The sequence below is a fragment of the Parus major genome, chromosome Z (genome assembly GCF_001522545.3).
Source record: "Parus major isolate Abel chromosome Z, Parus_major1.1, whole genome shotgun sequence".
Taxonomy (NCBI): domain Eukaryota; kingdom Metazoa; phylum Chordata; class Aves; order Passeriformes; family Paridae; genus Parus; species Parus major.
Genome location: NC_031799.1, coordinates 9,958,682 through 9,986,199, shown reverse-complemented (window position 1 = coordinate 9,986,199; position 27,518 = coordinate 9,958,682). Strand labels below are relative to the sequence as shown.

Here is a 27,518-nt window from a genome sequence, read left to right as displayed (position 1 = left end):
ATATTATTCCTGGGATACTTTCAAAATCTAATCATAGTCTTTTGTTGGCATGTTGAAGAAATGCCACTTCACAATTTCAAGGTGCTACAGTCTGAAGAACCTGCTAAATAAGTTCTGAAGAAGGCCATGGGACTTTAATTTGTGCTGTTCCTCCCTTTTCTCTTTGTGTCCTTTTGCAGATGTCACTTAGCAAGCTATGTCCTTTGAAAACCTGCTGTGTGTCTTTGGTTGTGGTTGGTGAAAAATGTGATTTTAAATACTTAAGTATTTTATATATATATATATTTTTATAATGCTTCAGTACTGTGGCTTTTTTTCCAGTCTGGGCAGTGTGACATTGCCCTAGCTAAGAAAAGTCTTATACTGCTGAGAGCTCAGGGTGCTGTCTGTGGGCAGTTTAGAGGCAGGCAAGAGGATGCTTTTCTCTTCTTTAGGGTGGCGATACACTGCAAACCCTGTGAAGTGTTGATTGAGGCTGCATAGATACAAGTCCTGTTCTGGTCAGCCAGAATTGTATCTAGGAGAGAGCAAATTCCTCATGTGCCATCACGGGGGAGATTTTGAAGGCTAATGTGTTTGCTGGGGAGATTCCCTCACAGCTGCACACCCACTGCCTGAAGTCCTGTGCTGTCGTTCTTCACCCCTGTGCTGTGTGTGCTGTCAGTGCTTGTGGCTGTCCTGGGGCAGCAACGGGGGCTGGCTCACTGCCATCTCATCTTTGATCTTCTTCTGCCTGGCTCTGAGGGCTGCCTCTCCCTGTGCCCCATTTCCATCTGTGATCTAGAGTCCCTCAGATTGTTCCAAGCACTCCTTCACACAAAACCTTGAGTCTTTGCTAGGGCCAGGCAAGTTGCATATGCCCCCTCCTGCTGCTGGTTCTCCTACTCTTTGTTTTTCCTTTCCCACTCGGCTTTCTTTTTGCTTCCCAATCTGTTCTTGCAGGGACATAGAGAACATCTTGTGATCTCTGTGCACCTACTGCAGGTTCCTGCCATCTGAAGCGTCAGCCCTTGGCTCACAGGCTCCTCCATGGTGGAGGCCATTGGGATCTGGAGCTGTCTGTAGAGGAGATGCAGGTCATGGCTACAGAGGAGGGAGGTTTGCTTTCAAATGCAGAGTATCCTGGTATTAGATGGAATACCTTAACTTAAAAAAAGCAGACCTCAGCAGAGCCTCCCCTACCTGCTTTTTCACAGCCTTCTAACAATGGTAAAATAAAATGTCTCTACGAGAATTAGTTTCTGTTTGAGTATAGCAAAAAAAAACATAGCTGTGTTTCTTCATTAACAGTGTGTGAAGTTTAACTTTCTGATTTGTTTTGCATTGATTATGATGAATTATACATTTCCCCACTTTGGACAGTGGGAAAGAGATGCATCATATTTCCTTAACTGATTGTCCTGCTGCCCTAGTCAGGAGAAACATTATGGTGCAGTCTTCAGGATTAAGAAAAAAAAACTTTCTGAAAGCTAATGGGAAAAAATAAAGTCAGATTGAAGGCAAATTCCTTCCTCTCTAAAAGATTTCTGGGTAGTGGGCACCCATTAAGCATGCTTTCTTTGGCAGCATGGGAAAAAAGTGGCCTGGATATGCATTAGGCAAAGCTGTGTCCTCCAAGGAAAGACAGGGAAGGAGAAGTCCTGGAGCTGAGTGGGTGGGAAGTGGCAGAGATGGATTTTGCTCTGCTGAATTCTGCTCCTGAAAACAAAACCTATGTAGAAAGATAGTCAATAGTACAGACCATCTCAAGTCATATCCATGGGTGTTGAAATATAGTCCTCATTCTTTTCTGCAAGCTGTGTCCCAAGAGGAGACGCTTAGGGAGGTTTGGATTTGAAGCATTCAGTGTGTCTGCTTTTCTGTGTGGATTTTTCCAATGTCATGGGAAAACGGGGCCCCAGGCCCATGGTCTAAATTATCTCACAGTGACCCTAACTCAGCAAAAGTCATTAGTGCTGCCATTTTGTCCTGGCCTCTTGCCAGTGCTAATCCTAAAGGCATTATTATCTACCAAAAAAGAGTATCATAAAAATGGAAAATAAGCAGATGACATAAGGAAAGATAAGGGAGACAGAAAGGGCAAAGTCCTAAAGCAGCAGCTGTCCCACTGCCAGATGCAGAACGCATACAGCCCTTGGAGGAGTAACAGGTCAAAGAGTGTTGGCTGTCTTCATCTCCAGCTGTGAAATTGCACAGAAAAGAGAAAAACGTGTTTTGGGTATGTCTTTCCCAGCTCAGAAGTTTCTGTTGTTTCTGCATGGGTGTTATGCTTTGGAGATGTGGAGGGTGGAAGAACTTGTACCTTGTGAGGGAGCAGGAAAGAGTGGGAAAGACAGTTTCTCCAGGAATCTCTCTTGTGAAGTAAAAAGCTTCCTTAAGCTCCTTTTAACTAGACAGCATTGAAAATAAGAGTGGCAGAGAGGTTCTGAGATAGCATCTTAGAAATATTTAGGTTGCACAGCATGGGGCAGTGGTGATGTTCCCTGTCTGCAATGTCCCATTGCAAAGTCCCATTGCTGCAGCTGCCCAAGTGCATTAGCAAATATTGTTAGTTTGTTTTGTTCACCAGTCTGAGTGTGAAAGCAGTTACTGTCATGTTAATGTGACACAAAGAACTGTGGGGTGAAGCAATAAATCTGCTCAGCCATCATTTTAGCTGTGTCTCATGCTTTTTCAGGAAACATGGTGTAGTTTTGTAGAAAGCCTACCTTTCTTTTACTGTGCCTTCCTGAAGAATGACTTCTCTAATAAAATAAGCAAAAAAGGTGGAATTTTTTCAGAAATCTAATCAGATTTGGGTTTCAGGCATGCAGTAGAATTGATTTAATGCTTTTATACAAGTGGTGGCAGTTTTCTTACTTTCATAATATTAATGCATTAACAAGGCATTAACAGCAGAGAGTCCTGTGCTCTATAAACCAACTAACATCCTTGGTTTAATTGCAAAATACAGGCAAGCTCTGCTTGCAGACCTATAGCCTAGTTGAGGCAGACAGCAATGGGAATTGCATGCAATTACTCGAAGGAAGAATGTAAAACTGTCTCTAAATGGGTGTGTGAATAATTCCCAACACATACTCTAGTTAAAAATGTTTATGAATAAACAGTGTTTCAGTTGAAGTATATGCATAAGCCATTTTTATTAAATAATGCTGAACACTTAATGAATTGGTGGTAGGGTGCAGTTTGGAACTTCTTAATGCACCTTCTGTTCCTGACTGAGGCATAGGACTCAATAAATGCTTTTTTTATGTCCAACCCAGTATTCTGAGCTTAGATGATTTTACAGCCAGGAATATTTGCTCTTCTGAGGTTACAGACCACCCATAGCTTGTTTTTTCTTCTCATTTAAAAGCTGAAAGTATAACTAATTAAACAAATATTTCTGCTGTGTTAACTACATGACAGCATTGTTCACAAGGTGGATGCATGGGTTTTTCCCTACCCACAGCCTTTTTCACCCTGAAAATGATCACTGGGAGAAGGGAACTGGAGCTTTGACAGTAAAGTTATCTCAGTGAAAGAATGAGCTATGTAGATTGATTAGATCAGCAAGATGCTACTCCCTATTAGAAGGGGGAACTCTGTTTTATTTAACATTTTCAGCCCTCTGAAAGGAGAAATGGTGCACTCAAAAGCAACCTTTTTAGTCCCAACAGTTAACTACAAAAGCTTCATGGGAGGTAGCTGTGCTCATAAAGTTTATCATCTCCTTCAAAACATCCGTGCCAGACTCTTCCCTGAGTGCATTCCTTACGTCAGCCTTTTAATTAGGATTGCACATCAGCTAAGATAAGGCTGGGAGAAGTGAGCAATTCAGTCTTGTAGCTGTGATGCTGAAAATGTAACTTATTCAGCAATGTCCTTCTCACTTGTCTTTTCTCAGGCACAGGCAGGCGAGATTAATGTCAGGCAGTCTTTTGTGTCTTCTGACTGCATAAGGATGGGAGAGAGTTTTGAGGAGATTTAGGGGAAAAAAAAATAAAAAGAAAGAACCCCCAAGCTCTGCCAGGGGATAATTTGTTCAAATGAATGGGTCTATTCAGCTGCTGGAGTGCTTTGCTAATTGTGTTTGAAAGAATAAAAGCAAACCACAAGCTGCTTTCAGCAGCCGGAAAAAATGGTTTCACATGCCAGCTTATTAACAAGATGAATTCTATTAGTAAAACATATTTAAGATTTTCACGACCAACCCTTCACCCCTTGGAATTAATGAGAGTGTCTTTATTTTCTGTAAGAGAAGTATTGACCTGTGGACTCCTAAATTTGGTGAATACAGCAGACTTTTTTTTTTCCCCCTGAAGTTAATGCTTTCTCACTGGTATGAAAGACCAGTGTCATCCACATCAGGGTCTTAGGCAAAACTACAGTGCAATAGTAAGTTATTTTCCTGTAACAGATGTCATAAAAGACAGTAAAAGAAAGAAATTATTCATCTCTTTTCCAGTGGATTTGTTTAGTTTTTCTAGTCTATTTAAGCATATTTTTGAAGCTGTCTTAAACCGTGGAGGAGATAGTGTAAAACTGTATGTATATCTGGAAATAGTAACATCTGAACTTTTTGGGAATGTAAAAGTTTTGAGCTGATCTTCGTGGATGTGTTGTATATTTTCCATAGCCCCATGTTTTCACTTGGATTTCACAGATATTCTCATTCCACTTTACTGAACAGGCACTCTGAAATTTATGGGTAAGGCCCTCTTTGAAGTACTTGCTAGAAATATACCTTATTTTCCACTAATAAAGTGTGAAAAAGATGCCCTCCTGCAAAATTCATAGCCTGTTTCTGGTTTTAGTGCCATGCCATTTCCATTGCAAATAAACCAAAAGCTAATTTGTCCCACTGAGGTATTGTTTTAATGTAAATTTGTAGGATTTTTGACACTGGTGTAGAATGTCCTCAGTTTGGGCTCTGAATGAAGGAAAAGGTAGACTCTCCATCTCATTTTGCATAAAATGTCACTTGAAAAATTAAATACCTTTGTTTAATGGACTTTTTAGCAGCCACTGCCTTTTTCTGTGAATCTTGTCCTCTGGGTATGTCATGAAAATAATACTGAGTTGGAAGTTTCCTTATTTACTTAAAGAATGTTCAGCTCAACAGGGCATGAAGATGAGGTTTGGGTGAGTCTGTCCCATGTCAGGATGGTGTTGCAGCCAGCAGCAGGCTCCTGGGCAGGCAGCTGGAAGCTGTTTCGCACTTGCTAGATGTCTGATTGGATGCTCCAGCCTCAGCACCTTGGGTGCTGTGGAGGGTTCACTTCACCTGTGCTGGCTGGTACTTCCACACTGTGGTCACAGTGAGTTCCCTCTGAGCCAAGCAGGTTAATCAGAGAGTTTGATTATGAGGCAGGAGGTGTGGGGAGGGAGCCATGCCTTGTTTTCTTTAGGGATGTAAAGGGAGAACAATTCTTCAAAGCCAGAAATGTCTTGAATTCCTTGTTTGAGAGCACCAGAGCAGAAGAGCTGTTGCCTTCACACTGTAGGGGATCCACGAAAGCTTTCTTGCACTCATTTGGGGTATTGGTATGGTGTAAGTGATTCTGAACAACAGCAGGGCAGGGTCTCACTTTGTGATACTCACAAGTGACGAGTCTTCTGAAAAACCAGTATAAGTGGCAATCAGCAACACCTCGAGTCTGAGATCTCCTGCTGTGTCAGCACCTTCATTTCATATGGCTGAGTGCTTGGAGGTTAAGGTGAACGTAGCTCTGGGAAAGGCTCGTTCTCCAGAGGGAAAAGAAATCCTAATAGAAGGGCAGGCCAGTCCCATGGGTGAGTCAGGTCACCCTGGTGTATGAGTGTTGGCAGAGCCAAGACAGGCAGCAGGGCTTGGGTGTGCTCCACTCCACTGGGCTGTAAGAAAAGGTCGGTGTACAGTGTGCCAGTTCTGATTTTTTTATTCTTTTTTCAGGGGATATTTAGCAATTTTACTAATGCAGAAGGGGTAATGTAATCATCCTGTGAGAGTGGGCTGTGTGAATAAATGCAATGGTGTTCTTGTGTATGCAAGGAGGCATAGGAACCCACAGGAGGATACTCAAAACTTTCCTTCTCTCTTTAGTAGATACTTTTTTCATTAGGGAGAGAAGTCTGGGACAAAAATGAGAAGGTTTAGCCCACTCTAAAAAGAACTAATATATCAAAGTGTATTGAAAAGACAAGGAGCGTCTCTGTCCCAGAGGAAATGAATAAGAGGGGCATGAGAAAGGGGCACGCGACAATGGGAGGAGGGTAGGTGAGGACGCCCTTTGCTCCGTGGCTGGGAACAAGGTGACATTCACTGAGCAGGGCATTTACATTTGATGGGAAATGCCTGTGTACAATACATCCAGTTAGCCCCTCAGCCTGCAGACTGCAAAATACCTTATAGAGCAAAACCAAGGAGGATCTCGGGGATCAGACAGTAAATGCGGAGGCAAGCAGCTACAAGAGTGAGTTTTTAGTTTCTTTGAGTGTCTGCAAATCCTCAGATTGAGAGGTTTTAACTACCATGCTGCTGCTGAAGAGTGGGAGAATGTGTTTCAGGTGTGCAGCTGGAACCTTACTGGTTGCTGACAGGTACAGACAAATATTTGCTGAGACAGCTGTTGTACCTCTCCTGTGCTAATGGGATCCTTGCAGGGATGCCAGCAAAGGGATGGTTAATCAGCCAGCTGAACACCTTTCATCAGATACCCTGAAAGATCAGATATCTGAAAGAAAATAGCAAAACCATATAGTTAAATTTTAAATTATTTGGAATGGAAGCATGACTAATAGCAGCCTGAGGGTTTGCATTAGTTCCATGCCATTAAAGTTTGCAAGTTCATATGCCCATTTGCCCTGGTATTTAATAAAAGGATCATTTGTCATGGCAACCACAGCCTCAGGTGGTCTCTCCTAGCAAATTATTTACTCCCAGCCCAGAGGTTCCCAAGGTCTTGGCAGGTCATATCTCTCCCCCAGCACCTGGATTTCGGTTCTAGGGGTGCCTCCACCTCAGGATGCCCTGCAGACAGGGCAGGGGAAAGGTGGAATTTAGATTCTCTGAAAGCAGAGCCTGCACCCTGAAGTTCTCTTATGCTGACTCAGTAAAAGGATGCCCAGGGCTTTTAGATGAAGGAGCAGAAAATCTAAAAGGACTGATGCCCTATGGGGTTTTGTTGAGGCTTTACTGTAAGTTCACTCAGTGGGGAGTTGTTACCTGCCTGGTGAGAATAAGAGGGTCACATCATCCCTCATTCCTAATCCTCCTCTGCTGGAAGAGGTGAACTGGGATGCTTATGTATCCTGGGTTTGTGTGCCTACTTTTTGCCTGATCTTAGATGGCTAACCACAGCTTCAAGCATAATTTTGAGCTAAGCATCTTTTGGCTGTGTCTAAGTCATTTGTGTTTATCCAGCCTTGAGACTCTAAAGTAAATGCTCTGCTGGGTAATCTTTGCTAATCTGCTGCAAAGCAGAAATGAAATGATCCTTTTTGTAAGATGTGTTTTTTACCCCATCCAAGATTTTACCAGCCCACCAGCTAGTGTACACAGGTAAATTCAGTTTGAATATATGAGTTGTCTCCAAAGTGATACAGTGATTTTTCTGAGTTTTGCATGAGAACTGATGTGATCTTGAGAGTTTTTAATACAAAAAATAAAATATGTCCATGATTTTTGTGGTTTGGTGATAATGTTAGTAATCCAAAATCCAAAACAATTGCACATTGTACAAAGATAAACATTTAACAAAAAAATGTCCTTCCTGTTTGTCCTAGCTCTATATTCACTTGAATCACTTTAGCTTATTTTAACAAGTGGAACCAATTTTTTCAGATGAGTGACTGTCATCCAGAAAACTGAGATGTTCCTGCTTGTAAAACATTCTTGCTTGCTGACATCAAAAACTTAATAACTAATGAAAGGATGGGGGTGGTGGTTTTTTTGCTGCTAAGTGTTTATCTGCAATTAAAATGTCCCAATTTAAATGCCAACTTAAAATGTAAGCATTCGTTACAGCTGTATAACAGATTGTCAGACTACCAATGGAGATTCTTAAAAAAATCTATTTAAAACAAGGATATTTTGGTTTCTGTATCTCTGTGTGTTTTCAGCTGAAAAGAGCAATTTCTTTTCTATCTCTTGTGTTTCACCACTATGACTAGATGTGTAATTTCTGCACATAGTTTTGTAACTCATGTGACTGGCCACATAATTTGTTAGAAGGCAGGAAATCCTAAAAAAGTAGGAGGGTTAATTTTATAAATAACATGTTCTATGGTTAAGATCCATTCAGTGTTCAGGCAGTCACATATAGTGCTATGTGCTAGAGATCCTTTGCATTTGTTGTTTATCTGATGTTAGAGATGTATTATTAACATGGGATATTTCACCTTAACTGCAGGAGCACGATAATGTATTCTCTGATTATATCCTTTTCCTTGATAGGTGACCTGGAGCCCCTTAGAATTAAATTATAAAGGTGAATAGTATGTGTGTAAATCATACATAAAGGAGAAATTCCTCTAAATTATTATTCTGTAGGTAGTTGAGTTCTGGTACAAAATAATTCTGCTCCTTAGATACATCAGTTGCATCCTTTAGGGGGCAACATTAAAAAGTAATGCAGGAACCAAAACCACAGAGGGGTAAAGTGGCTGGTAGCAGCTTACAAAAGGAGCCAGAAATAAATCCCACATGGTTTTCAGGGGAAAAATCTGGTCTAGAAGAGCATCCTGTTCCCGGATCAGGTCAGTTCTCATCTCAGCCTGCCCCTGCTTTGACCATGCCAGTGGAGGTCTGGGGAGAGTCTGAGAGCCCAGTGATGTCAGGCCACGGTTTGAGTGCAGCAGTCAGAGCCCTTTGATGTGAGCTGGCTTTACCCAAAATTCTGACTCTGCTGGGGTGACAGTTCCTCTTTCTGTGTTTAATGGAAGGAGATCGTTTTGGCTGTAGCTGGAAATTCCCAGCCTGTTTGCAGCATGCTCTGGAGGTTTACAGCTATTTTTTAGATAACCATTGGAGAGTGTTGCTAGCAATAAACAACGAATGGGCAGCTTTTGCAGGCAATGGGGTTGGAAAGTTTTCTCCATGCCTTTGTATCTCAGTTGTCACTGTAGCTTGACATATTTTAGCTGACATTTCACAGCACAGCTGCCCTGTAGTCTGGGACTGAATAGATTTTTGCTTCAGTTCACCATTGAGACAATAGAGCAACTTGTGTATGCCCCAGCCAGATGATTGTGAGTAAATCTACTAGTTGTTCAAGAATGGGGTATTAAGAAAAACAAGGAAGAAGGCTTGAAGAATGAGATGAGATACAAGAGCAAAGGAGCTGAATTTGTGGTTAGTTTTCTTTCCATAGCAAGGAAATAACCTTCACTGACAAATACCCTTAACTCCCTGAATTTAGCTGCCTTATTTAAGGAAATCACAGATACTGCTTTAATTTCTTAATTTACTTTTATTTTCTTTTTGTTAATTTATTTTATTTCAGCAGACCTTTTCTTGGATCAAAGGGCTGGCTTCTGGTCCACAGTTGTCTTTAAAGTGGATAGGAGTTTGTTGCTAGTAGTACTTCAGCCCTGTTGGAGTAAGCATCCTCTTGTCTGAGTGGAGCAGAGGCAGCAGTGATTTGGCATGCCAGGAGTGCACATCAGCTCGTGTACCAGCTGAGCAGTGCAGGCAGGCAGAGGCATAGTCTCATCCTCAAAGACAAGTGCTTAATTGCAGAACAGCATCTTTGTGTCCAAATCAAACAGAAGGTGGATAATAAAGCAGGGATCTCGCTATACATCTTGTCTCTCAGGTGGTGGAAGCAGGCTCTTTCATGGTGGAGGTGGGTGGCTGATGAGCTTCAAGCAATGCTTGAGACTCTCAAAAGGTGGGCTTCACTCAAAAATTCCTCATGCCACAGGCACATTGCCTGGTGTGCAGAGTGCTTGGGTGGGGCACACACCTCATCTCTGCTCTCAGCATCTCTGCTGCTCCAGTGAACACTGGAGATGAACAAGGAGATGAACACAAGCAGGCAGTCTTGTCAGAAGAAGCCTCCTTAGAGAAAAGTGATGTCTTGTTCAACTGTGGGGCTAAATTTCTAAGCTATAAATTTTAGAGTTGAGCCTAAGCCTCAGTCTGCAGAATTCCACTAATAAAGTTACATGCTCCCCTATGAGGAAAATATCTTACGGATTTCCACATAAACACTGTCTCCCTGTGAAACATGAAACTGATGCTACAGTACTTGAATAAATCTTTCTTAGATATGCACAAGGTTTTAAGCTGTTAAGCTCTTCTTCTTTTCCTAGGAAGATATGTGAGTTCCAGCTCCAAATAATGAAGTGAGTTTGGATATATCCTTTAGAAAACCAAGTCCTGAGCCCCTGCCTCATGTGTTCTTGAGCAGGTGCCTATTTATATATTTCTAGAGACTGGATATCAGTGAATACAGCATGAGGCTGTCCTTGGCTACAGCTGTGTGGCCCAAATTTAGTGTAATACCATGTATTACTTTTCAGTTTTAATTAAATATTGTGGAAATGGCCTTCTCTGAAGAAAACGTATTTCTATTATTTTTCCCTTTTTCTTCCTATTTGTTTGAAGCACTATGGTCCAGTAGGGGAGCAGTATGGTTGCCCAGGCAAACAGTCTGTATTTTTAGTCTTAGGCATCTAAATATACAGATTTGATTAACTGTCTTACAGCTTTATTCTCCTTTCCAGTTCCTGCTTTGGTTCCACTGCGATGCCTCACTGTCTGAAGGAAACCAAAGACATGCTGTTTATGATAGCTGATTATGGGTGTATCCTGTGGCTCTGCATTTGTTTGGAGTCCTTGAAATCCCAGTCCCAGTGCATGTTAGCATTACCCAGCTGTTATCCATAGGTGATGTTTGGGAGCTCTGTGAGTTTCTTTTGCATAACAGAATGGAGAAATCCTGTGAGGATCTGAGGAGGTGGATGGTGGGTTAGTGAAAACTTTGATCTTGTTAGTGTGGTAGCATGCTGAATGACACGTGGTAGTGTTATGGCAGTAGGATTAATACGTTACTGCAAAGTTGAAAGTGCACGTGACATTGCTGGTTTGAAATGCACTTCACCTTTTCTCAGGTAGTGATCAGGTGTAATAATATTTTTCCTTCAGCTTCACATTTTCAATCTACATGTCAGTTCCACCCAGAGTTTCTCATTGGGATTACATATACTAGAAGTTTAACACAAAATCAATTTGTAAAAATGATATTTTATCTTTAAAAAAGTTAAACGTGAATAATTTCTTTATGTTTATCATCTACTGTATGGGAATCATGACCACCTTGTTCTAGATTTGTGCAGCTCAGAACAAGGTCATAGCAACTCATCAAAGAACTGCTGAAAGCTCCTGGCCATCTCAGGACCATAAATAAGTATTTAAAACAGCATGGGCTGTGGCAGTGTCCTGAATGGGAATATGCAACATCAGCAAATGGTATTAAAGAAAGAAATCCCTGTTGTAGGGTTAAGTGAATAGTGCTGGATAGTGAGTCAGCAGAAGAAAACTGAAGATGTGTGCCAAGAATGCATGAAAGAAAAGTTATTTATGTCAGGGCTTCTTAGAAAAGCTCATAAAGAAGGCACCATAATTATAATTGGCTTGGTGAATGAGGATTAAAAGGGGAGAACTGACAGTTAAATTGCAGCTGCTTAGAAAAATACTTCTATTGAGATATGTTGTAACAGTGTGAGATAGTAGGAGCATCATGTCAAATATGTAAATTGGTAAGATTTTTGCAAAATGTCTGGGTACAGCCCTCTGCAGTTCCCTAGGGTCTTCACTGTTTGGGGCTGAAACTGTAGTTTGACAACTCGAATATTGCTATGGATGTACTGAAAAGTAAATGCAAAGACCAAGTGTGGGAGATGTTGTTTGCCTTTCCAATAGAAAAAGAAGTGATGATGATGCTCCCCACTAAGCATGGAAAGTGGTACGAATTGCTGTAATTGCTGTGATTCAGAGATGGGCAGTTCCAGATGGAGGAGAATAATCTTATTTTACAGTCAGTAGGCAGGATATAGAAAATTATGGGTCTGGCATAGCTGTGTCTTGGCTGTCTTCCACATCGGTAGTATTTTGCATTGCTGTGTATGCTGTTAACACCTTGGTATATATGAACAGTGTGGTCACAATATAGCTGCTTGGGGAACTATAACTTTGAACTGGGTAAAATTTATGCACATGATTTGCACTGAGAGGGGTTGTTGGGTTTTGGTTGTTTTCTTTTCTCTGATAGAAGGTGATTAATTAGAGGAAAAAGGCAGGAAGATAAATGGAGTATATATCTTATTCACCTGTGCAGTTAGCATACTTGCTTTTTAGGTGTATGGTTTTAGAATAGGATGTGAAGGTAGAACAGAAGATAGCTCAGAAAGAGGTTTCCACATATTTGTACTGCAGACTCCAAAGATGTTCAGCAGAGCTGGCATCTTCTCTGCTGCCACTGGCATTGCTGCCACGTTGAGGGGGTGGCCCTGCAGTACCGGGCATGGACAGAACATTTCAGTAGATCTGATGTGCAAATTGTGATCACAGCATTTGGAGCTCTGCTCACACCTGTAATTAAAAGGCAGCATAAATTAAAATGGAAAACACTACAATGAAAAGACTGCTTTGTATTAGAGCTCAACTAAAAGAACTTTTAATAATAATCTGTAAGATTAGTGGGCCTTTAATAGATTTTATACTCTGTTCAGTTTTCATCCTGGAGGCGTCTAAGTTTGAACTAACACATTATTGATTACCATGGGTGCCTTCAAGCAGCCTGTGAAGACATCTTCACAGTTACTCTCATTCCCATTTGAAGCTTTCCTGGAATATAAACTTCAGGCTCTAGCCCTTTAAAATGCTTTTCCTGCAGCAAAGAGCAAACCCTTCAAGATTTTTGCAGCTATTACTTCACATTTTAAGTCTATCCACATCATGCAACACATGGTCTGTGTGGAATTGTGGCAATTTACAAAAGATTGAACAAGATGATATGCAGGAAAACTTTATTCCCTTCATAGGGTCCTGTATCCCCTTTCAAGAAATGCTGCTTAAACATGTTCCTGGATTAATGTGAAATGTCTCAGGTGTGCCCAGCATATGGTTTGGCTGGGGAGTGTAAGTGCAATCCCATCTGCAAACAGTAATTACAACTCTTTCAGAAGATTTTAAATGGCATAAATTATCCATAGTTTCAGCTTCCTTGACAACATGAGATAAAATGCTGGGGTTTGTGTGTGAGCAACTGAGCAGTGGCATAAATGATTTTCTGACAATTTTTTAATGTGATTTTGCACATGTAATGTAAGGGGGTTTGGGCCAAGTGGAGCTTTGGCAAGAGGCTGTGGCAGTAACCTCCCAAACTGCCAAGTGAATTTTGACAGGGCTTATCTGGCAAATCTGCAGTGTCTACAGAAGGGTTTTCAGGCCCGTGGCATGACTAGATTTCAGGTTGAGCAAATTAGCTGACAAAATGGATTTTGAAGGTTGCTGTGTTACACTGAGAGGTCTTTGCCAAGGACAAAAGAAGTGACAAATAGCTTTCCGTGAAACAAATGCCAGCCACAAACTGTAAATCAGCCAGCAGAGAGGTAGAGCTACTGGAGAGTTAATTTCTCTCCTGAGAGAAAGAATGTCACATTGAGAAAGCTGAAGTTTGATCATCCACAGGCCACTTGGACGCTAACACTGGCACATGAAGCAGTTGTCAAGCTTTGTGGTTTCTTGGTTTGGTTGGGTTTTTTCTGTTCTGAAAAGTTAAAGCCCCTGCTGGCAAAGCCTGTCCTAGTATGCACCCTGTCCATCAGCTCTTTTTATTTCACCAAAAGCCTGACTTTCATCTCTTTTCAGGCTTTCTTTTTACTTCAGAATAACTGGAGCTGCCCTTTAGTCTGTGGCTGTCAGAGTGAGCTGAGCTGTTTTGCCCCTCCTGTAGCACCATGGTCTCTTCCCCTGCTGAATGTAATGCATTCAACTGTAGCATAGCTTGGAATTGCTGAAAGTCCAGTTTTAAATGTCAGAGCAACATAAACTTTTATAATATCAGTAAATAATTCTGAAATTCTCCTTACTGTTGGCAACTGCTTTAAGAGTGAAGGCGTGTCTTGGGTGTAATAACATTATCAGGGTTTGACTAGCTCAATTTAGCCAATCAACTATGTAATACTTTATATCTGTGGAGCAGTTATTTGTTAACTGGCCACATGTTTTGTCTTGTAACATTTTTAATGTCCAGCTAAACCTGAGAGAGTTAGAGTAGCACTTCACTTACTGGGATTTTAAATTGTTTTGATACACTGAAGGGGAAGATAACTTAAATGTTACTTCTGTCCAGGGGAGTATTTGTAGAGGTGAGTTGTTCACTGTAAGTGGCATTAAGAGACCCCATTATGTGGTTACGCCTTTGCTAGGATGTCAGGAGTTGTTTTTTGTTGGTTTTTTTTATTGTAATGAAACTCCTGGGTGAATGAGAACATCTTCCTTGCAGCTGAAAGATAATTTATTCAGAATTACTGTGTACTGAGTGAGTACATTGCACTGCTGAAATGTGAGTTGCTGCCTACAGAGGAGGAACAGGAATATCTGTATTCTCAGGTCATTCTGCATCAGCTTCTACTGATGGGTCTTCATCTGAACTCCAATTCTGAAATAATTATTGCTTCACCACTGAAGCACACCAGGCTCCTGACAGCAAACTTGTAATGTTTCTGCAGCACTCAGCTGTTTTTGTAACTCACATACCAAAAACTGTGCATTGCCTATGAAGGTTCATTGGCAGAAGAGAAGTCTTGTGTTAGTGTTATAAAGCAGGGTTAGGGTTATTTCACTGATTTCATGTAACTTAGTGAGAAAACGATAAAGGAGAGGAAAAAGTTCTCCTGGCAGTTCCAGAGAACACATTACTGGAGAGGGTAAGTAGTTTTCTCCACTGCTTATTTGCTAGTGGGGAGATGCTTGGCTGAACAAGGGCCAGGAATGGAAATGGTAATCATTAAACAAGCAAATCTGCCAGTTGTGCTCTCCAAAAAAAATCATGACAGAACATACTTCCCAGTCCTGAGAGGTGCTAAGTCCCCTGTGCAGAGGGAGAGGGCTCTACTTGCTGCTGTGGGACGAGGGTGCTCAGCACCTGACAGAATCTCACATGGTCAAGTGCAGAATTTGTGCCTCTGGGCATGGGAACTGGGATCTGCAAATTTCTACCCTATCTGCAAAGTTATTCAGACATAACATTATGAGTGTCCAGAATAGCAGATAGTGGTTAACTGTTTTAAAATCAGTTAGAAGTTTCCATTGTCCCCCTGAGGTTTTTTTGAGATACATTCTTTTTCAGCAGCTGAGAAAATAACTCTCCAAATTAGTCTCTTTGGTTAATTTGTAGATTTGATCTAGTCAATCAATTACCTAGGAAAGAAAAAATTTATTATGTATCAACTGCCTTCTTTTTTTTTCTTCTTTCTTTTTCAGGTGAATATGTTTGTGGAAGGATTCCATGATGCTATTCTTCTTTATGCTCTAGCTTTACAGGAAGTCCTGAAGATAGGTTTCAGTAAGAAAGATGGGGAAAAAATTGTTCAACAAACACGGAACAGAACCTATGAAGGTAATAGTTGATATGGAATTCCAGTTTTCAGAGTCAAAAATCTTAAGGTCTTTGTTCTGTGCAAAGTAAGGTCTCATGCATATTCCACTCCTAACAGAGAGGAAAGCAACCATATGAAACCATGTGCGTCTTTAAGGCTGGCTCACATATCTCACCAGTCTGTCTTTTATTTGCACCAACTGCTGAGGTCCTGACTCAGTTCAAAAACCTCTTAATTTAATGACCCTCACTGATGTTGTAAAGAAATACCAATAATTTTCTCAGGCTACTTATTTGTTTTTGAAAGGATTACAGCTGCTTGCTTTGCTCACATTCATCTATTAGCTCTGAGATTGCCTCATTTTTTCCATTTCACTTTTTTATCTTGAAAGCCTGGGAATGGATAGAAGCAAGCAGGTGCCAGGGTTGAGGTTATTTTGTGTTTCTCAATGGGATTCCTTTAGGCCCTAGAAGGATTTCCCCCAGCCCCCTTTCAGGAGCTGTGTTGTCTCAGAGGCAGCAGCTGAACAGCACTGTGCCATTCTGTGCCTAATCCTCGAAGATGCAATTCTGCAGTGCAGCTGGCACTTGTGTGTCACCTTGCTGATGCAGAGCAATGCTGATGCTTTTTCCAGGTAAGAATTGTAATAAAGAAACTGAAGATTATTGGTTTCATCTGTCATCTCTTAAAATATTTCCATCCATCTCATATAGTAGTCCAATCATTTGATGTAGGACTGGCAAGATTTCCTGTGGAAATGCCTGAGAGAAGGAAACATTTCCCCTAGATAAAAAGCAAATGATTCATCTGAATGTGTAAGAAAAACCTCAGTGGCCAGGTTCTCAGCTCCTAGAACACACTGGATATGGTGTAGGAAGGCAAGAAGGGCAGTAGCTCCAAACCAATTTTCTGTTCTCAAATTGTGGTACAATTGTGAACACAAGGCAAAAGAATATTCAGGGCAGTTTAAGATAACACTAAAGCACTTTAAAGTAAGTGATTGCTTTAAATTATGCTGGTTGCAATCATCTCATGAGAAGCCCTGCACCATCTCTAGGTTGTGCTTGGTATTCGAAGATACCTCTTCATATCTGTGGCTCTCCAAAACACTGTTTTAAAAGGGAGGGAATCTGGTGCCTAAGGATTTTCTTGTCTGTTTGTGCTGTGTGTGAGCAGATGCCTCAGCACAGCCTGTGTTTTCTCTGCTCCTGTTCCTGTGTTCCAGGAAGCCACCAGCTGGTGTGCCCATGCATCCTTTGTAGTTCCATGTGCTCCACGTGGGCTACACGGTTGACTCTCACACCTTGCTTGTAAAACCTGTCAGGAGATAAAAATGTTCTCTTTCCTCACTTTAGAAAACCAGATTGTTGCTGATGGCTGGCTTATTCAACCTATTCTGAAAATGTAGCTGACTTGGGCTTTGAGGGTGCAGTTGGTCAAAATTCTTGTAAGTCATATGACTTTTTCTCCCTGTGGCAGTACTTTGGTGGACATAAAATTGACTTTTAAAGAGGCCTTTATCTCAATGTCTTGTAGTCCAGTCCCTTAAGGAAGATAATGTCCCTTTATCCTTCCTGTGAATGGAGGCAGCATCACAGAGTACAGTTCATGCACACCCATCAGGTTCTGCTGTGGGACTGAAGCTTTGTAATTCCCTTTGACTTTTCCAGGCCTTGCTAATGAGAACTCTAGTTTCACCAGTGGAATTAATATAATTTCTAACATGTAGCTATCTGATTGTCTTGGTACCTCATTTTTACACCTGCTCTGACTTACCAGGACTCCAAACAGAATGTAGATTCTTTTTCCTGCAGAATTCCATCTGCCTGCCACAGCTGCACAGACATTATAGGCTTAGGAAAGGACAAGGCTGAGGTGATCAAAGGATTGCTTAGGATTCATTGGTTTGTTAAAGACAGCATGGTATAACTTCAGGGCACATCTGGTGCAGAGTATTTGATATTCATTGGCATTTCCTCTGAAAAAGTAGAATTTTTTTTTTTGTATGTAGGTATCTCACATAAAAAAACCCAGAAAGCTGAGATAAAATCATTCCACTTTCATGCAAATGCAATTCTTCATTAAGGTTGTTTCAAAATTTCCTACTTCTGTAGGAAATTTCTTAATTTCCTTAAGGAAATTGAGGAAATGTTTCTTAAGGAAATTGCAGGAAATGTCAGCTTTTCAAATTCCTATGAAAAATTAGTCCTTCCTACTGGAAAAAAAACCTCCAGGTTTCAATTTCAGTACTTATTTGCAAAAACTGAGTTTTGGGTTTTTTAGGTCACAAAACTGTCTGTTTCAACTAGCACCTCCTGTCAGACCCAGAATCCAAATTCATGAGTAAGCAGGGACATCACAGTTTTTCAGAGTGGCCTCTTCTTTCAGAGTCTCAGAGCCAAGTGGCTGTTACACCCACTTGATTTCCCTGCAGTAACTGAATTGACAACTATGTGATTACTGTGTTGTTACAATGAAATAGATGCTTAACAATCTTTGATTACCACTTCATATTTTGAAAACCACAGCAAGCTGAGATATTCTTGACATCACTAAATCTGAACAGACACAGAATAAATGGAGATGTTAAGTCTGTTGCATGCTCGCTATTACTTGGCACATTGGGGGAAATTTGTACTCTGAATATCTGACCTCTCTTTTCTGATTGACTGTTGCTTAGAGCCTGAATCTCCATGGCTTTGTGCCTGGTTGTAGTTGGTGCAGTTGGTGTAACATGGGTGCACAATGACACCTGTTTGCCTTGCCAAACCAGGCTGTGTTTGGTGTCAGGCAGTGGAGGATCATACTTGAGAATATCCAAAGTGAAAAAGTGTACCAGCAGTCTTAAAGTGTCTTCACCATAGTTAATTGGTATTGTTTGATGGATTTTAAGGAACTGTTTGACTTAAACTAGAGAATTTGAAGCCAAGCTTTTTGTACACAAGGACATGCATTTAAAGGTTTAGATTGAATCCAAGGATGTGTTCATTTCCCTTGGCAGACCAAACCAGTTGCCCCAGTGAGGCTGTGCAGTTTCCATCCTTGGAGATCTTGGAGAGCAGATAAAACCTTGAGCAACCTTCTGTCTGATGATGCTCTAAGCTGGAGATTGGGCTCAGGATCCCCAAAGCCCCTTCAAACTTGAGATATCCTATGAATCAATGAGTCCCAGTTTCCCCAAAGTTTTCCAGAAATTGTATAACAAAGAAGTGGAATGGGGCTCTAAGAATATAAACCAAATTAAACGTATTACATAGTTAATCTTATGTAGATGAACACAGGGCTTAATGCATTTGTAGTGCACATGGAGCCTCTGTTCCATGCCATGTCCAGTACCCCATTAGGTGGAAACCACACTGGGCTAGTTGTATGGGTGCAGTAGCCCCTTCAGCCTGTGGGATCTAGGTCTCTGCCCCTGTGTCCTCTGCAGCACATGAGCTGGGCTCTCTTTATTGAGGCATCATCAGATATTTCAGGATTAGGCTCTCTGTAAATAATTCATGTTAAATATATTTGTGTTTTAGTCGTACATGGTTTTTGGATTAGATTTTTCTCACGTATTCTTCAGTCTCACACGTTTAATATTTAAAAAGGAGAAATGTTAAGAATTCAGGAATGCAGACACCGAGATGAAATTACAGTTTCTTCTGGAATGCCAACAAAAATGCAGGGAGATTGATGAGATTTCCTGTCATATCAGTCTGTAAAAACCTGTCCACTGTTTTCATGTTTTGCTTGGAAAGGCTCAGTATTTTAACTAATTAATCTTCTGGTTCCTCACATGCCATTCTTTAGGCATTGCAGGGCAGGTGTCCATTGATGCCAATGGAGACAGATATGGGGATTTCTCTGTGATTGGAATGACAGACCCGGAGGCAGGCACACAGGAGGTAAGGAAACAAACACCATTGCAACTGGCCACTGATGAATTAGTAATTCAAAGTAATATGATATCATCTCTTTACTTGGTGGCTTAATCTTATCAATTTAAAAACCAAATCCTTTGTGTAAAATAGCTATCTTGAAGTAGTTATAGTAAACTTTTTAAACTTCGTTCTTTTCTTTAACAGTACAACTTCACATGATGCTAGCCTTTAACTAGAGGGTAAATTCTCACAAGCTGGCTAAGTACTGCTAATCTTGCATATGAGGAATTATTGTTTAAAAATGAGCAAGGCCTTTTATTTATTGGTGGGAAGAAAGATTAATCTTAGAGCAACACTGATGCACGAGTTGTCCTGACGTATTAACACAAGAAGTACAGGTATTTAAATCTTAGGCTGTGGTCAGCCACAAGCAGGTGTGCAGGCCTTGTCTGGCCTTGTTTGTCAGGCAGCCATTCCTGAGTGCCTTCTTTTCAGTGTTTAAGAAACATTTTAATCAGATGGCTCCATATGCACCAAATAGGTTTTTCCACTGGATGCAGAAGGAATGGAAGAGATGGACTGTGAAAAAGTCTGTGAGAAACAGCACCAGCTGCACGTAGAGAATAGCATGCCTGGGCTGAGTTTATTAATACATGCAGTGCCTAAGTCCAGCTGCAGGGTAATGCTTTTGTTAGTTGCAAAATCAGCATCAGCCTCAGCTTTGCTGGTCTCCCCAATTTCAACAAGCTCAAACAAAAAGTAGCAGTATCTGAGCTGGACATTTCAGTGGGTGGTTTTGAATCCAGTGAAATTACATTGCTGCTGGTATTGCAGCAGAGAAGAATTCAAGGAGCCCTTTTAGAAGTATGAGGATGTCTCGTGTATTTTAGTGTGTAAAAGTGATTGAAAAACTACACCAGTAAACTGCAGACACTCACAGGGGTAGTAGGAGTACAAAATGGTTGGGATAACTTGGGTGTGAACAACCTGTGTTTCTTCTGTTTTCTCAACCCAGGAGCTTTTTATCTTATTTATCAATTTAATTTTCATCTCTTACCCTTCTTTCCATTGCTCTTTTGCTTGCAATTTAAACTACCTTTTTTTTTTTTCAAATGTTACATTTATTCTTTTAATTTATTGTGGAATTTCCCTTTGCTTTTTTTAGATACATAAATATACATGCAATTAACATTTTACACATTATTACTTACTACTTTTGTCTGCCACATAATTTCTAATCTCATGCCTCACTCTAAAAACATTGTTTATTTGGTAGCTTGTTCTGTTCATCTGGATAACTTCTGTGTAGGAGAATGTTTCTCAGCTGAACTGTGCCAGATGGATGGGTGTTTGGGCAGAGCTATTTTCCCAGGTCTATTCTCAGAGTTTAAAGCTAGAAGAAAACTTAGATTTCCTAGTTTGATCTCTGCTATATTAGGTACAGGCAGGTTTCTTAACCTCTATGGAGCCCTGTTGTTTACAAGTGAGTAAAGCTCAAGCTGCAACAGGCATTTATTTTTGGTTTGGAGACACTGAAAGAACAGAGACTGCCTTGCTGGTGCTCTCAATGTTTGTTCCAAAGATGAACCATTCTTGCTCTTCAAAAATCTGTATCCTACTTCTGATCTGAATCCATGTGTTTCCTGCTTATAGCTTTTTGCTCTTAAACCATTCTTCATATTTTCTTATTTAATAAGTCTTGCTGGTAGAGGACTCACCCACTCCTGCTTGAAAACATATAAATAAAATAAATTAAACAGTCTCTTAATAAAAAATCTGCTGCCTGTGAATGGTCTCTATTTTTCCATTTTACTGATTTTGCCTTAATTTTTGGACAGCTGCTGAACACATTCATTTTTCAAAGGATTTATATCCTAGTTGCAGCTGTGAGAGAAATAAATGTCTTTATTTTAGTGTAAAATGTACCTTTGTGTATTTAACCAGAGGAAATGTTGTTTAATGTCATTGACTTCAAAATGAAATTCAGGTGAAAGATTTCAAGAGGCTGTCCATGCCTTGAATTCTAAATCTAGTGTATTAACATCTAAGTTTTATCTGTGGTAGGACAAAAAGATGTATTGATGTGCTCCTGCCATTGTTTCTGACACTTCAGTCACAGTAAATAGTCTTGCTGCTGTACATAGATGTTTTTAGACATATTGCTGCAGTAGAGTCAGCATAGGTTATCTTGAATGAAGCCTGAAACTGCTGAAGAAACAGGAGCTGAAACAGGACTGAAATTGTAAAGTGCCTTTATGAATTGGTACAAAAAAATACTGTCCTACTACCAGAATAATGCATATGTAAATATCAACAACTGCAGAAAGACAAGATTTGAAGGTTTCAACGTAACATAGTCAAGTACATCTGAATTCTGCCAAAACAGAAGACTCCATCCTGGAGTGTGTAGCTGAGAGTCTCAGCACTCAAAGTGCTCGAATTCCGGGAACCACAGAAGGGTTTAGATTGGGAGAGGCCTTAAAGACCATCCAGTTCCAATGCCCCTGCCATGGACAAGGACTCCTTCCTCTGGACCAGATTGCTCTGAGCTCTAACCACCCTGGCCTTGAATGGATGTTGAAGTTATATGCACAGCTTCTTTCTGCATCCTGTGCCACACCACCCTCAGAGCAAAGAATGCCTAACATCTAATCTAAATCTCTCTTCTTTTAGTTCAAATCTGTTGCCCTTGTCCTGTCACTACCTTCCTGTGATACAGTTGTTCTCCCTCTATTTTATAAACCCTCTTGATGTACTGAAAGGCTGCAGTGAGATATCACCACAATTCCAGCTCTCTCAGCCTGTCCTCACAGCAGAGGTGCTCCACCCCTCTGATCACCTTGGTGCCCTCCTCTGTGCTGGCTCCAGCAGGTCCCTGTCCCTCCTGTGCAGGGACCCCAGCTCTGGATGCTCCAGCTGGGTCTCAGCAGAGCAGAGCAGAGGGGCAGAATCCCCTCCCTCCCCTGCTGCCCACGGGGCTCTGGATGCAGCCCAGGACACGTTTGGCTCTCTGGGCTGTGAGTGCCATGGCTGGGGCATGTCCAGCCTCTCACCCACAGCACCCCCAGGTCCTTCTGGGCAGGGCTGCTCTGGGTCTGTTCATGCCCAGTCTGGACTCATGTCTAGCTGCTGATGCATTTACTTAGTTGGGTGACAATCCTCAGCACTCAACTCACTATGGTGCAATTGAATACAAGCCCAGGGAGAGTAGGAGGAATATTCAGAAGGTTAAAAAGCTTGTGTAAACTGGATTTATATAGAAAAGAAGGCTGAGGGCAGAATCAGATAAGAGCCTGTAAAGCAGCTTTGCAGAAAGGAAGAGTTTCTATGACAATTGACAATTTGGTAACAAGTGATGGATAATTACAAAAAAATAATTTTATGTTAGATGCTAGGGAAAACAACTGACAGTAAGGGTAGCTAAGTTCCAGAATAATTGATGCAGAAGTTGTCAAGTCTCCATCTTTGAAGGCTTTCATGAACAGATTAGATAAACATCTGTCAGGAATGCTTTCCTTCAGCTGATTCTGCCCCAGGGCAGGGCATGCACTAGGTAACCTCCCACAGACCCCTTCAGCCCTCTTCTCTGGGATTCAACATCATACCACAGGAGCTGAGTGAGTGACACTTCTCTTCTGCTTGTTTCACTTCCCTAAGTTGATAGTAAAATCCTTTCATCCCCTTCTTGTTTTGCCTAGGTGATCGGGGACTACTATGGGAAGCAGGGGCGATTTGAAATTCGATCGAATGTGAAATACCCGTGGAACCACGGCAGGCTGCGACTAGATGAAAGCCGAGTTTCAGAGCACACAAACAATACACCATGTAAATCATGTAAGTTTAGTGACTCAGTGCTGCTTCACCAGCTCCAAAGAGAAGAATCCATGAGTTGCTGCAAAATAATGGGCCATATTAAATTGTTTAGCACAGTTGTCCATCTGAGACATGGTGGCTGTCTCTGTCTCTCCCAACTGCTTGGGAGGTTAAGGTCTGGCAGCCAGGGGTAGTACATGGTCTGAATCGCTTCCCTGAACTTAAACATAGCAGTAATCATGCACAGGCCAGAGCCCTGGAGGCTTTAGGTCTTTATGGGGGCCTTTTAGCCAGGAAGAGGGATGTAACTGAAACCCCAGCAGAGAATAATCACACTGATAATTAGCAGCTGTGCCAGTGGGAACAATGTTCTCCCAGTGCAGAATGATTTTCAGTGTTATGAGACGGCACTGTGAGGGGCTTAGTAGGCTAAGGAGAAGTGAAGATAGTTGAATGGGGTGACATCTGTGAATTCAGAAGGCTGGGACTACCCTCGAAAGAGCAGGTGTCCAGTCTTTCTAGCACACTGACATTGCAGACCTTGTTGTAGTGACTAGGAAGTTGCAAGGAAATTGGGGTAGGAAGATAATGGTGCCTTGGTGACAAAGGATAATCTTTTCACAGGAGACGAATTGCTAGTCCTGCAGTGAAAGGCTAACTCCAGCCTGATATTTCTTGAATCCTTGAAAAACTGGTTTGAATGCAGACCATCTGTGGTCGGTGTACTGTAGCTATGCACCCTCTTCCATCTGTACAGACAGAATCCCCTTGAAGGGTCAAGGATGAAGGAAGAGAAGGAAGCAGTTGAATTTCCTTCTCTTCCTTTCCACAAACCTAGGTGGGAATGGAAATGGGAATAGACTTCATGCAGATGAAAGTGCCATTGCTCTTCAGGAGCCCTGCACTTCCCAGAGTCACTCCCTGTTTGGGCTCCCCTTCAGCCACTCTGTCCCTGTTCTGCTGCTGCTGAGATTTGAAGCAAGATAAAAGTCATATGGCTTTAACTTGAAACAATGTAATTTCAGGAAATAATATGGAGGAACTGGATATTGGATAATCATAGTGATTTTAATAAACCTGGGTGATAGAGGGTTAAGATTCTAGTCCAGGTAAGATAAGTTTGCTTCTGTTAACAGTGACTCAAGGCATATTCAGTGCTGATTCCCATTATGTGTGTCACTGTAACCCCAGTCAGTGTTACAATTCAGACCAAGCTGTCCAGGCCAGTTTCCTAACATTCCCTTGTGTCATATCTCCAGAACTGTGCCTTCATCTGACACTGATCAGGGGGCTTTCTCAACCCCAAGGAAAGCAAGGACAAAAAAGTAAACATGCAGATATTAGAACAGGTTCCCTTAGAGTCCTGAGCTCTGAAAAGCTTTATCTATTAGCTAATGTTGGTCACTAATTCCCTAATTGTGTGTATTTTCCAATATGTGAATGCAGATAGTTCTCAATATGAACCCTGATTGTTTATTTTTTTTCCCCCTTTCAAGCAGGTGGTCTAGGAGAATCAGCAGTTACAGGAATAGTCGTGGGCGCCTTGCTTGGAGCAGGATTGCTAATGGCTTTTTACTTCTTCAGGTTAGTCCAATTCATTGAAAGTTCTGTAAACTTTTTATTCATCATCCAAACTTCTCAGCTCCTGGCAGAACAACCTTGATGGGAGACAGAGAGGCACCATAATAATGTGTGGCAACATTTTCACCAGAGACGGTGAACACACTTTGATTGTGCTTTTGTGTTTATCCAAATAATTTTATTGACTTGAGTCTTCATCCTGTTACTACTTACATCTCTAAGTAATGTTACTCATGGAAGTAATTCCAGTGAGTTCCAGGCATTCACAGTTGCTTTAGTAAAATGCTCTGGCCTTGAAAGCTGCCTTTGTTTGGTGCTCCTTGCCAGCACAGTTGTGCAGGCTGTGATCTGCAAGAGATTTATATCTTGAATGGAATTGTACTGAACAGAAAGAGATTTCTGTTTTGGTGTAAGAGAGCATTTGGATTCCAAAGCTGTACATTTAACTTAATAAGCTGAGGTCAGTGCAGGGTGTTCAGTGTTTCATTCCTGTTTAAGTAAGATAATCCTTACAATGCTAGTCAGCAAATGTAAAATCTTGATAATTGATCCTATACTGATGGAATACATTAGTTATACTTGTTCAGCACCTTATGTATACAGTAGTTTATCCTCCTGCTATAGAAAAGCCAGACAGGAGAATAGAATTAACCTCTGCCTACAAGAATCAAATAATTCTATCCCATAAAAAATACCAGTTTATAAAAAATGTTAACAAAATAAAACAGGCAAAGTCTGCTTCAATTCACCATGACACTTTCAGGGTTTCAAAGAACCAAGCTTATTCATCAGGTACTTAAAATTGAAATTCTTCAGGGTGATTTTATTCTTGCATGTGTTCAGTGCTTATAGTGTTGTTTGGGTTTGAGATAGTCTTTATTCAGTCCAAGCCAACTTAATGCTATCTTTAAAAGTAAAAGAGAATAAAAATCTGTCTTTATATTTTATGTCATCAGAGGTTCTTGCATCTTACATAGATTCTCAACCAGAGATGACAGTTGTTAGGTGTGGGCTATAGCATTGCTGATATTGGGAGGGAATTGGTATGCAAGAATAAGAAAAAACCAGCAAATATCCTGGGCTGCTATAAAGCTATGCAAAGTATCATTTTAAGATCAGAAGTTAAACTCCTAGTCATCTGACACAAAGATTTGGACTGGAAATCCATGTGAAGCAAAGGTGGGTGCCTGTAAAAGTAGATGTAGTACACCTGAGCTCAACACCCAGTCTTTTTATGTATGGTCAGAGGGGAGAAATGAGCACTTTTCTTCTGTGCAGTTCATGTCATCTTCATGTAAAAGCTAAACCAGGTCTCTTAGGAGTTCCTGTTTCTCAGTTTACTGAAGAAAGCTGTGGGTGCTGTCAGATGGATCCATGTGTTGGAGATGTCTAATGACCTGTGGGTGAATTTCACTCTCCAGATCTGATTGCAATTGCTCAAAACAGAGGCAGGGACAGCCCCCTTATTCCACCATTAGAATAAATATCTGAAACCTAATAATAAATAAATATAATAAATATCTGAAATAAATTATAAAGATATAATAAATAAAATTATAAATAAAATTATAGAAATATAAGAAATTATATAGTTAATTAATTATATAATAAATATATTTATAAAAATATTTTTTTATTATTATAAAGATAAAATAAATATCTGAAACCTAACAAAAAACCTCTGAAACCCGAGGGTGTTTGGGTCAGATTTTCAGAAAAAGTAGGCTTAGCAATTGTGTACCTGGGAGTAATTTGTACTTGCAGCTTCTGTAAATTTAAACTGTAAAGGTACCCTTCTAATTACCTTTCATTTGGATCTGTAATTGTCACAAGTGAGTATGCAAATACAGTTTTGAGTGTCCATGCCAACAGTTAAAAGGTCTGGGGAGTAGTTCTGATATGTGGCTTTGACTGGATTTTAACTTAAACTCCTTAAATTCTGGATCTGTCCTTGTGCATGATCTACTACTGTGCATGCTCTGACCCATGGAAGGGTCTGACTTGAAAATACATTAATAAAGTAAACAACACAGGTTTTTCAAGTTATTTTGGTGCTTACTGATACAGACACAAGTACTGAGGTAATATTTTCAGAACTTTTAGGTTGCCACTTTCTATTCAGCCGTGTTGTTTGAAGCAGAACCTTGGTGTTGTGAAAATCTTTCTTCCACTGCTGCATATGTAGTTGTGACTCCTGCTACCTGTGCTGGTGGAACTTTCCTTGGCATGCAGAGATTTTGCCATGCATCTCCACCAGTAGTACAAGCACATGGGGCTGGACTAATGCCCTTCTGAAAAATTTGTCCTGAAACAGAGTAGAAGCATAAGTGTATAAAACATTAATGTGAATAATCTAATGATTTTTGGAGGGATATTTGGGTACTAAAGGGGAAGCAAAAAAGCAGTCAGAGGGTTTGTTTGACGTACTAAATAACATAGCAGAATTCTTCAAAAGGCCCTAGAGGAAGACACACAGGAAGAGCTGTGTCTGATACATGAGCATTTGTGTTTATTTCTTATCTGTCGTCTACATCCCTCTTCTTAATTCATCATGTTACCTCCTCTGGCATTAGAAACATAGTAGCTTTCTCAGAGGGAAATGGGAAGATTAGTTAGTTAATACATAGTTTGTGAGAAACACAGCTGAATAGTCAGATCTGTTTTTTGAACTCTCCAGAAAGTTCCCCC

General features: G+C 40.8%; 1 protein-coding gene across 2 annotated transcripts in view; it reads left to right on the top strand.

The window, feature by feature from the left end:
• Positions 1-27,518, top strand: part of NPR3 (natriuretic peptide receptor 3) — a 45,440-nt gene that overhangs the window by 10,587 nt on the left and 7,335 nt on the right. The window contains exons 4-7 of one of the 2 annotated variants that reach the window (XM_015614919.3): positions 15,455-15,590; positions 19,366-19,460; positions 23,135-23,270; positions 24,749-24,833. In XM_015614919.3, the coding sequence (XP_015470405.1) occupies positions 15,455-15,590; positions 19,366-19,460; positions 23,135-23,270; positions 24,749-24,833 (452 nt within the window). Of the gene's footprint in view, positions 1-15,454; positions 15,591-19,365; positions 19,461-23,134; positions 23,271-24,745; positions 24,834-27,518 lie in introns of both variants that reach the window. The other variant, XM_015614918.3, reaches the window with a different exon arrangement.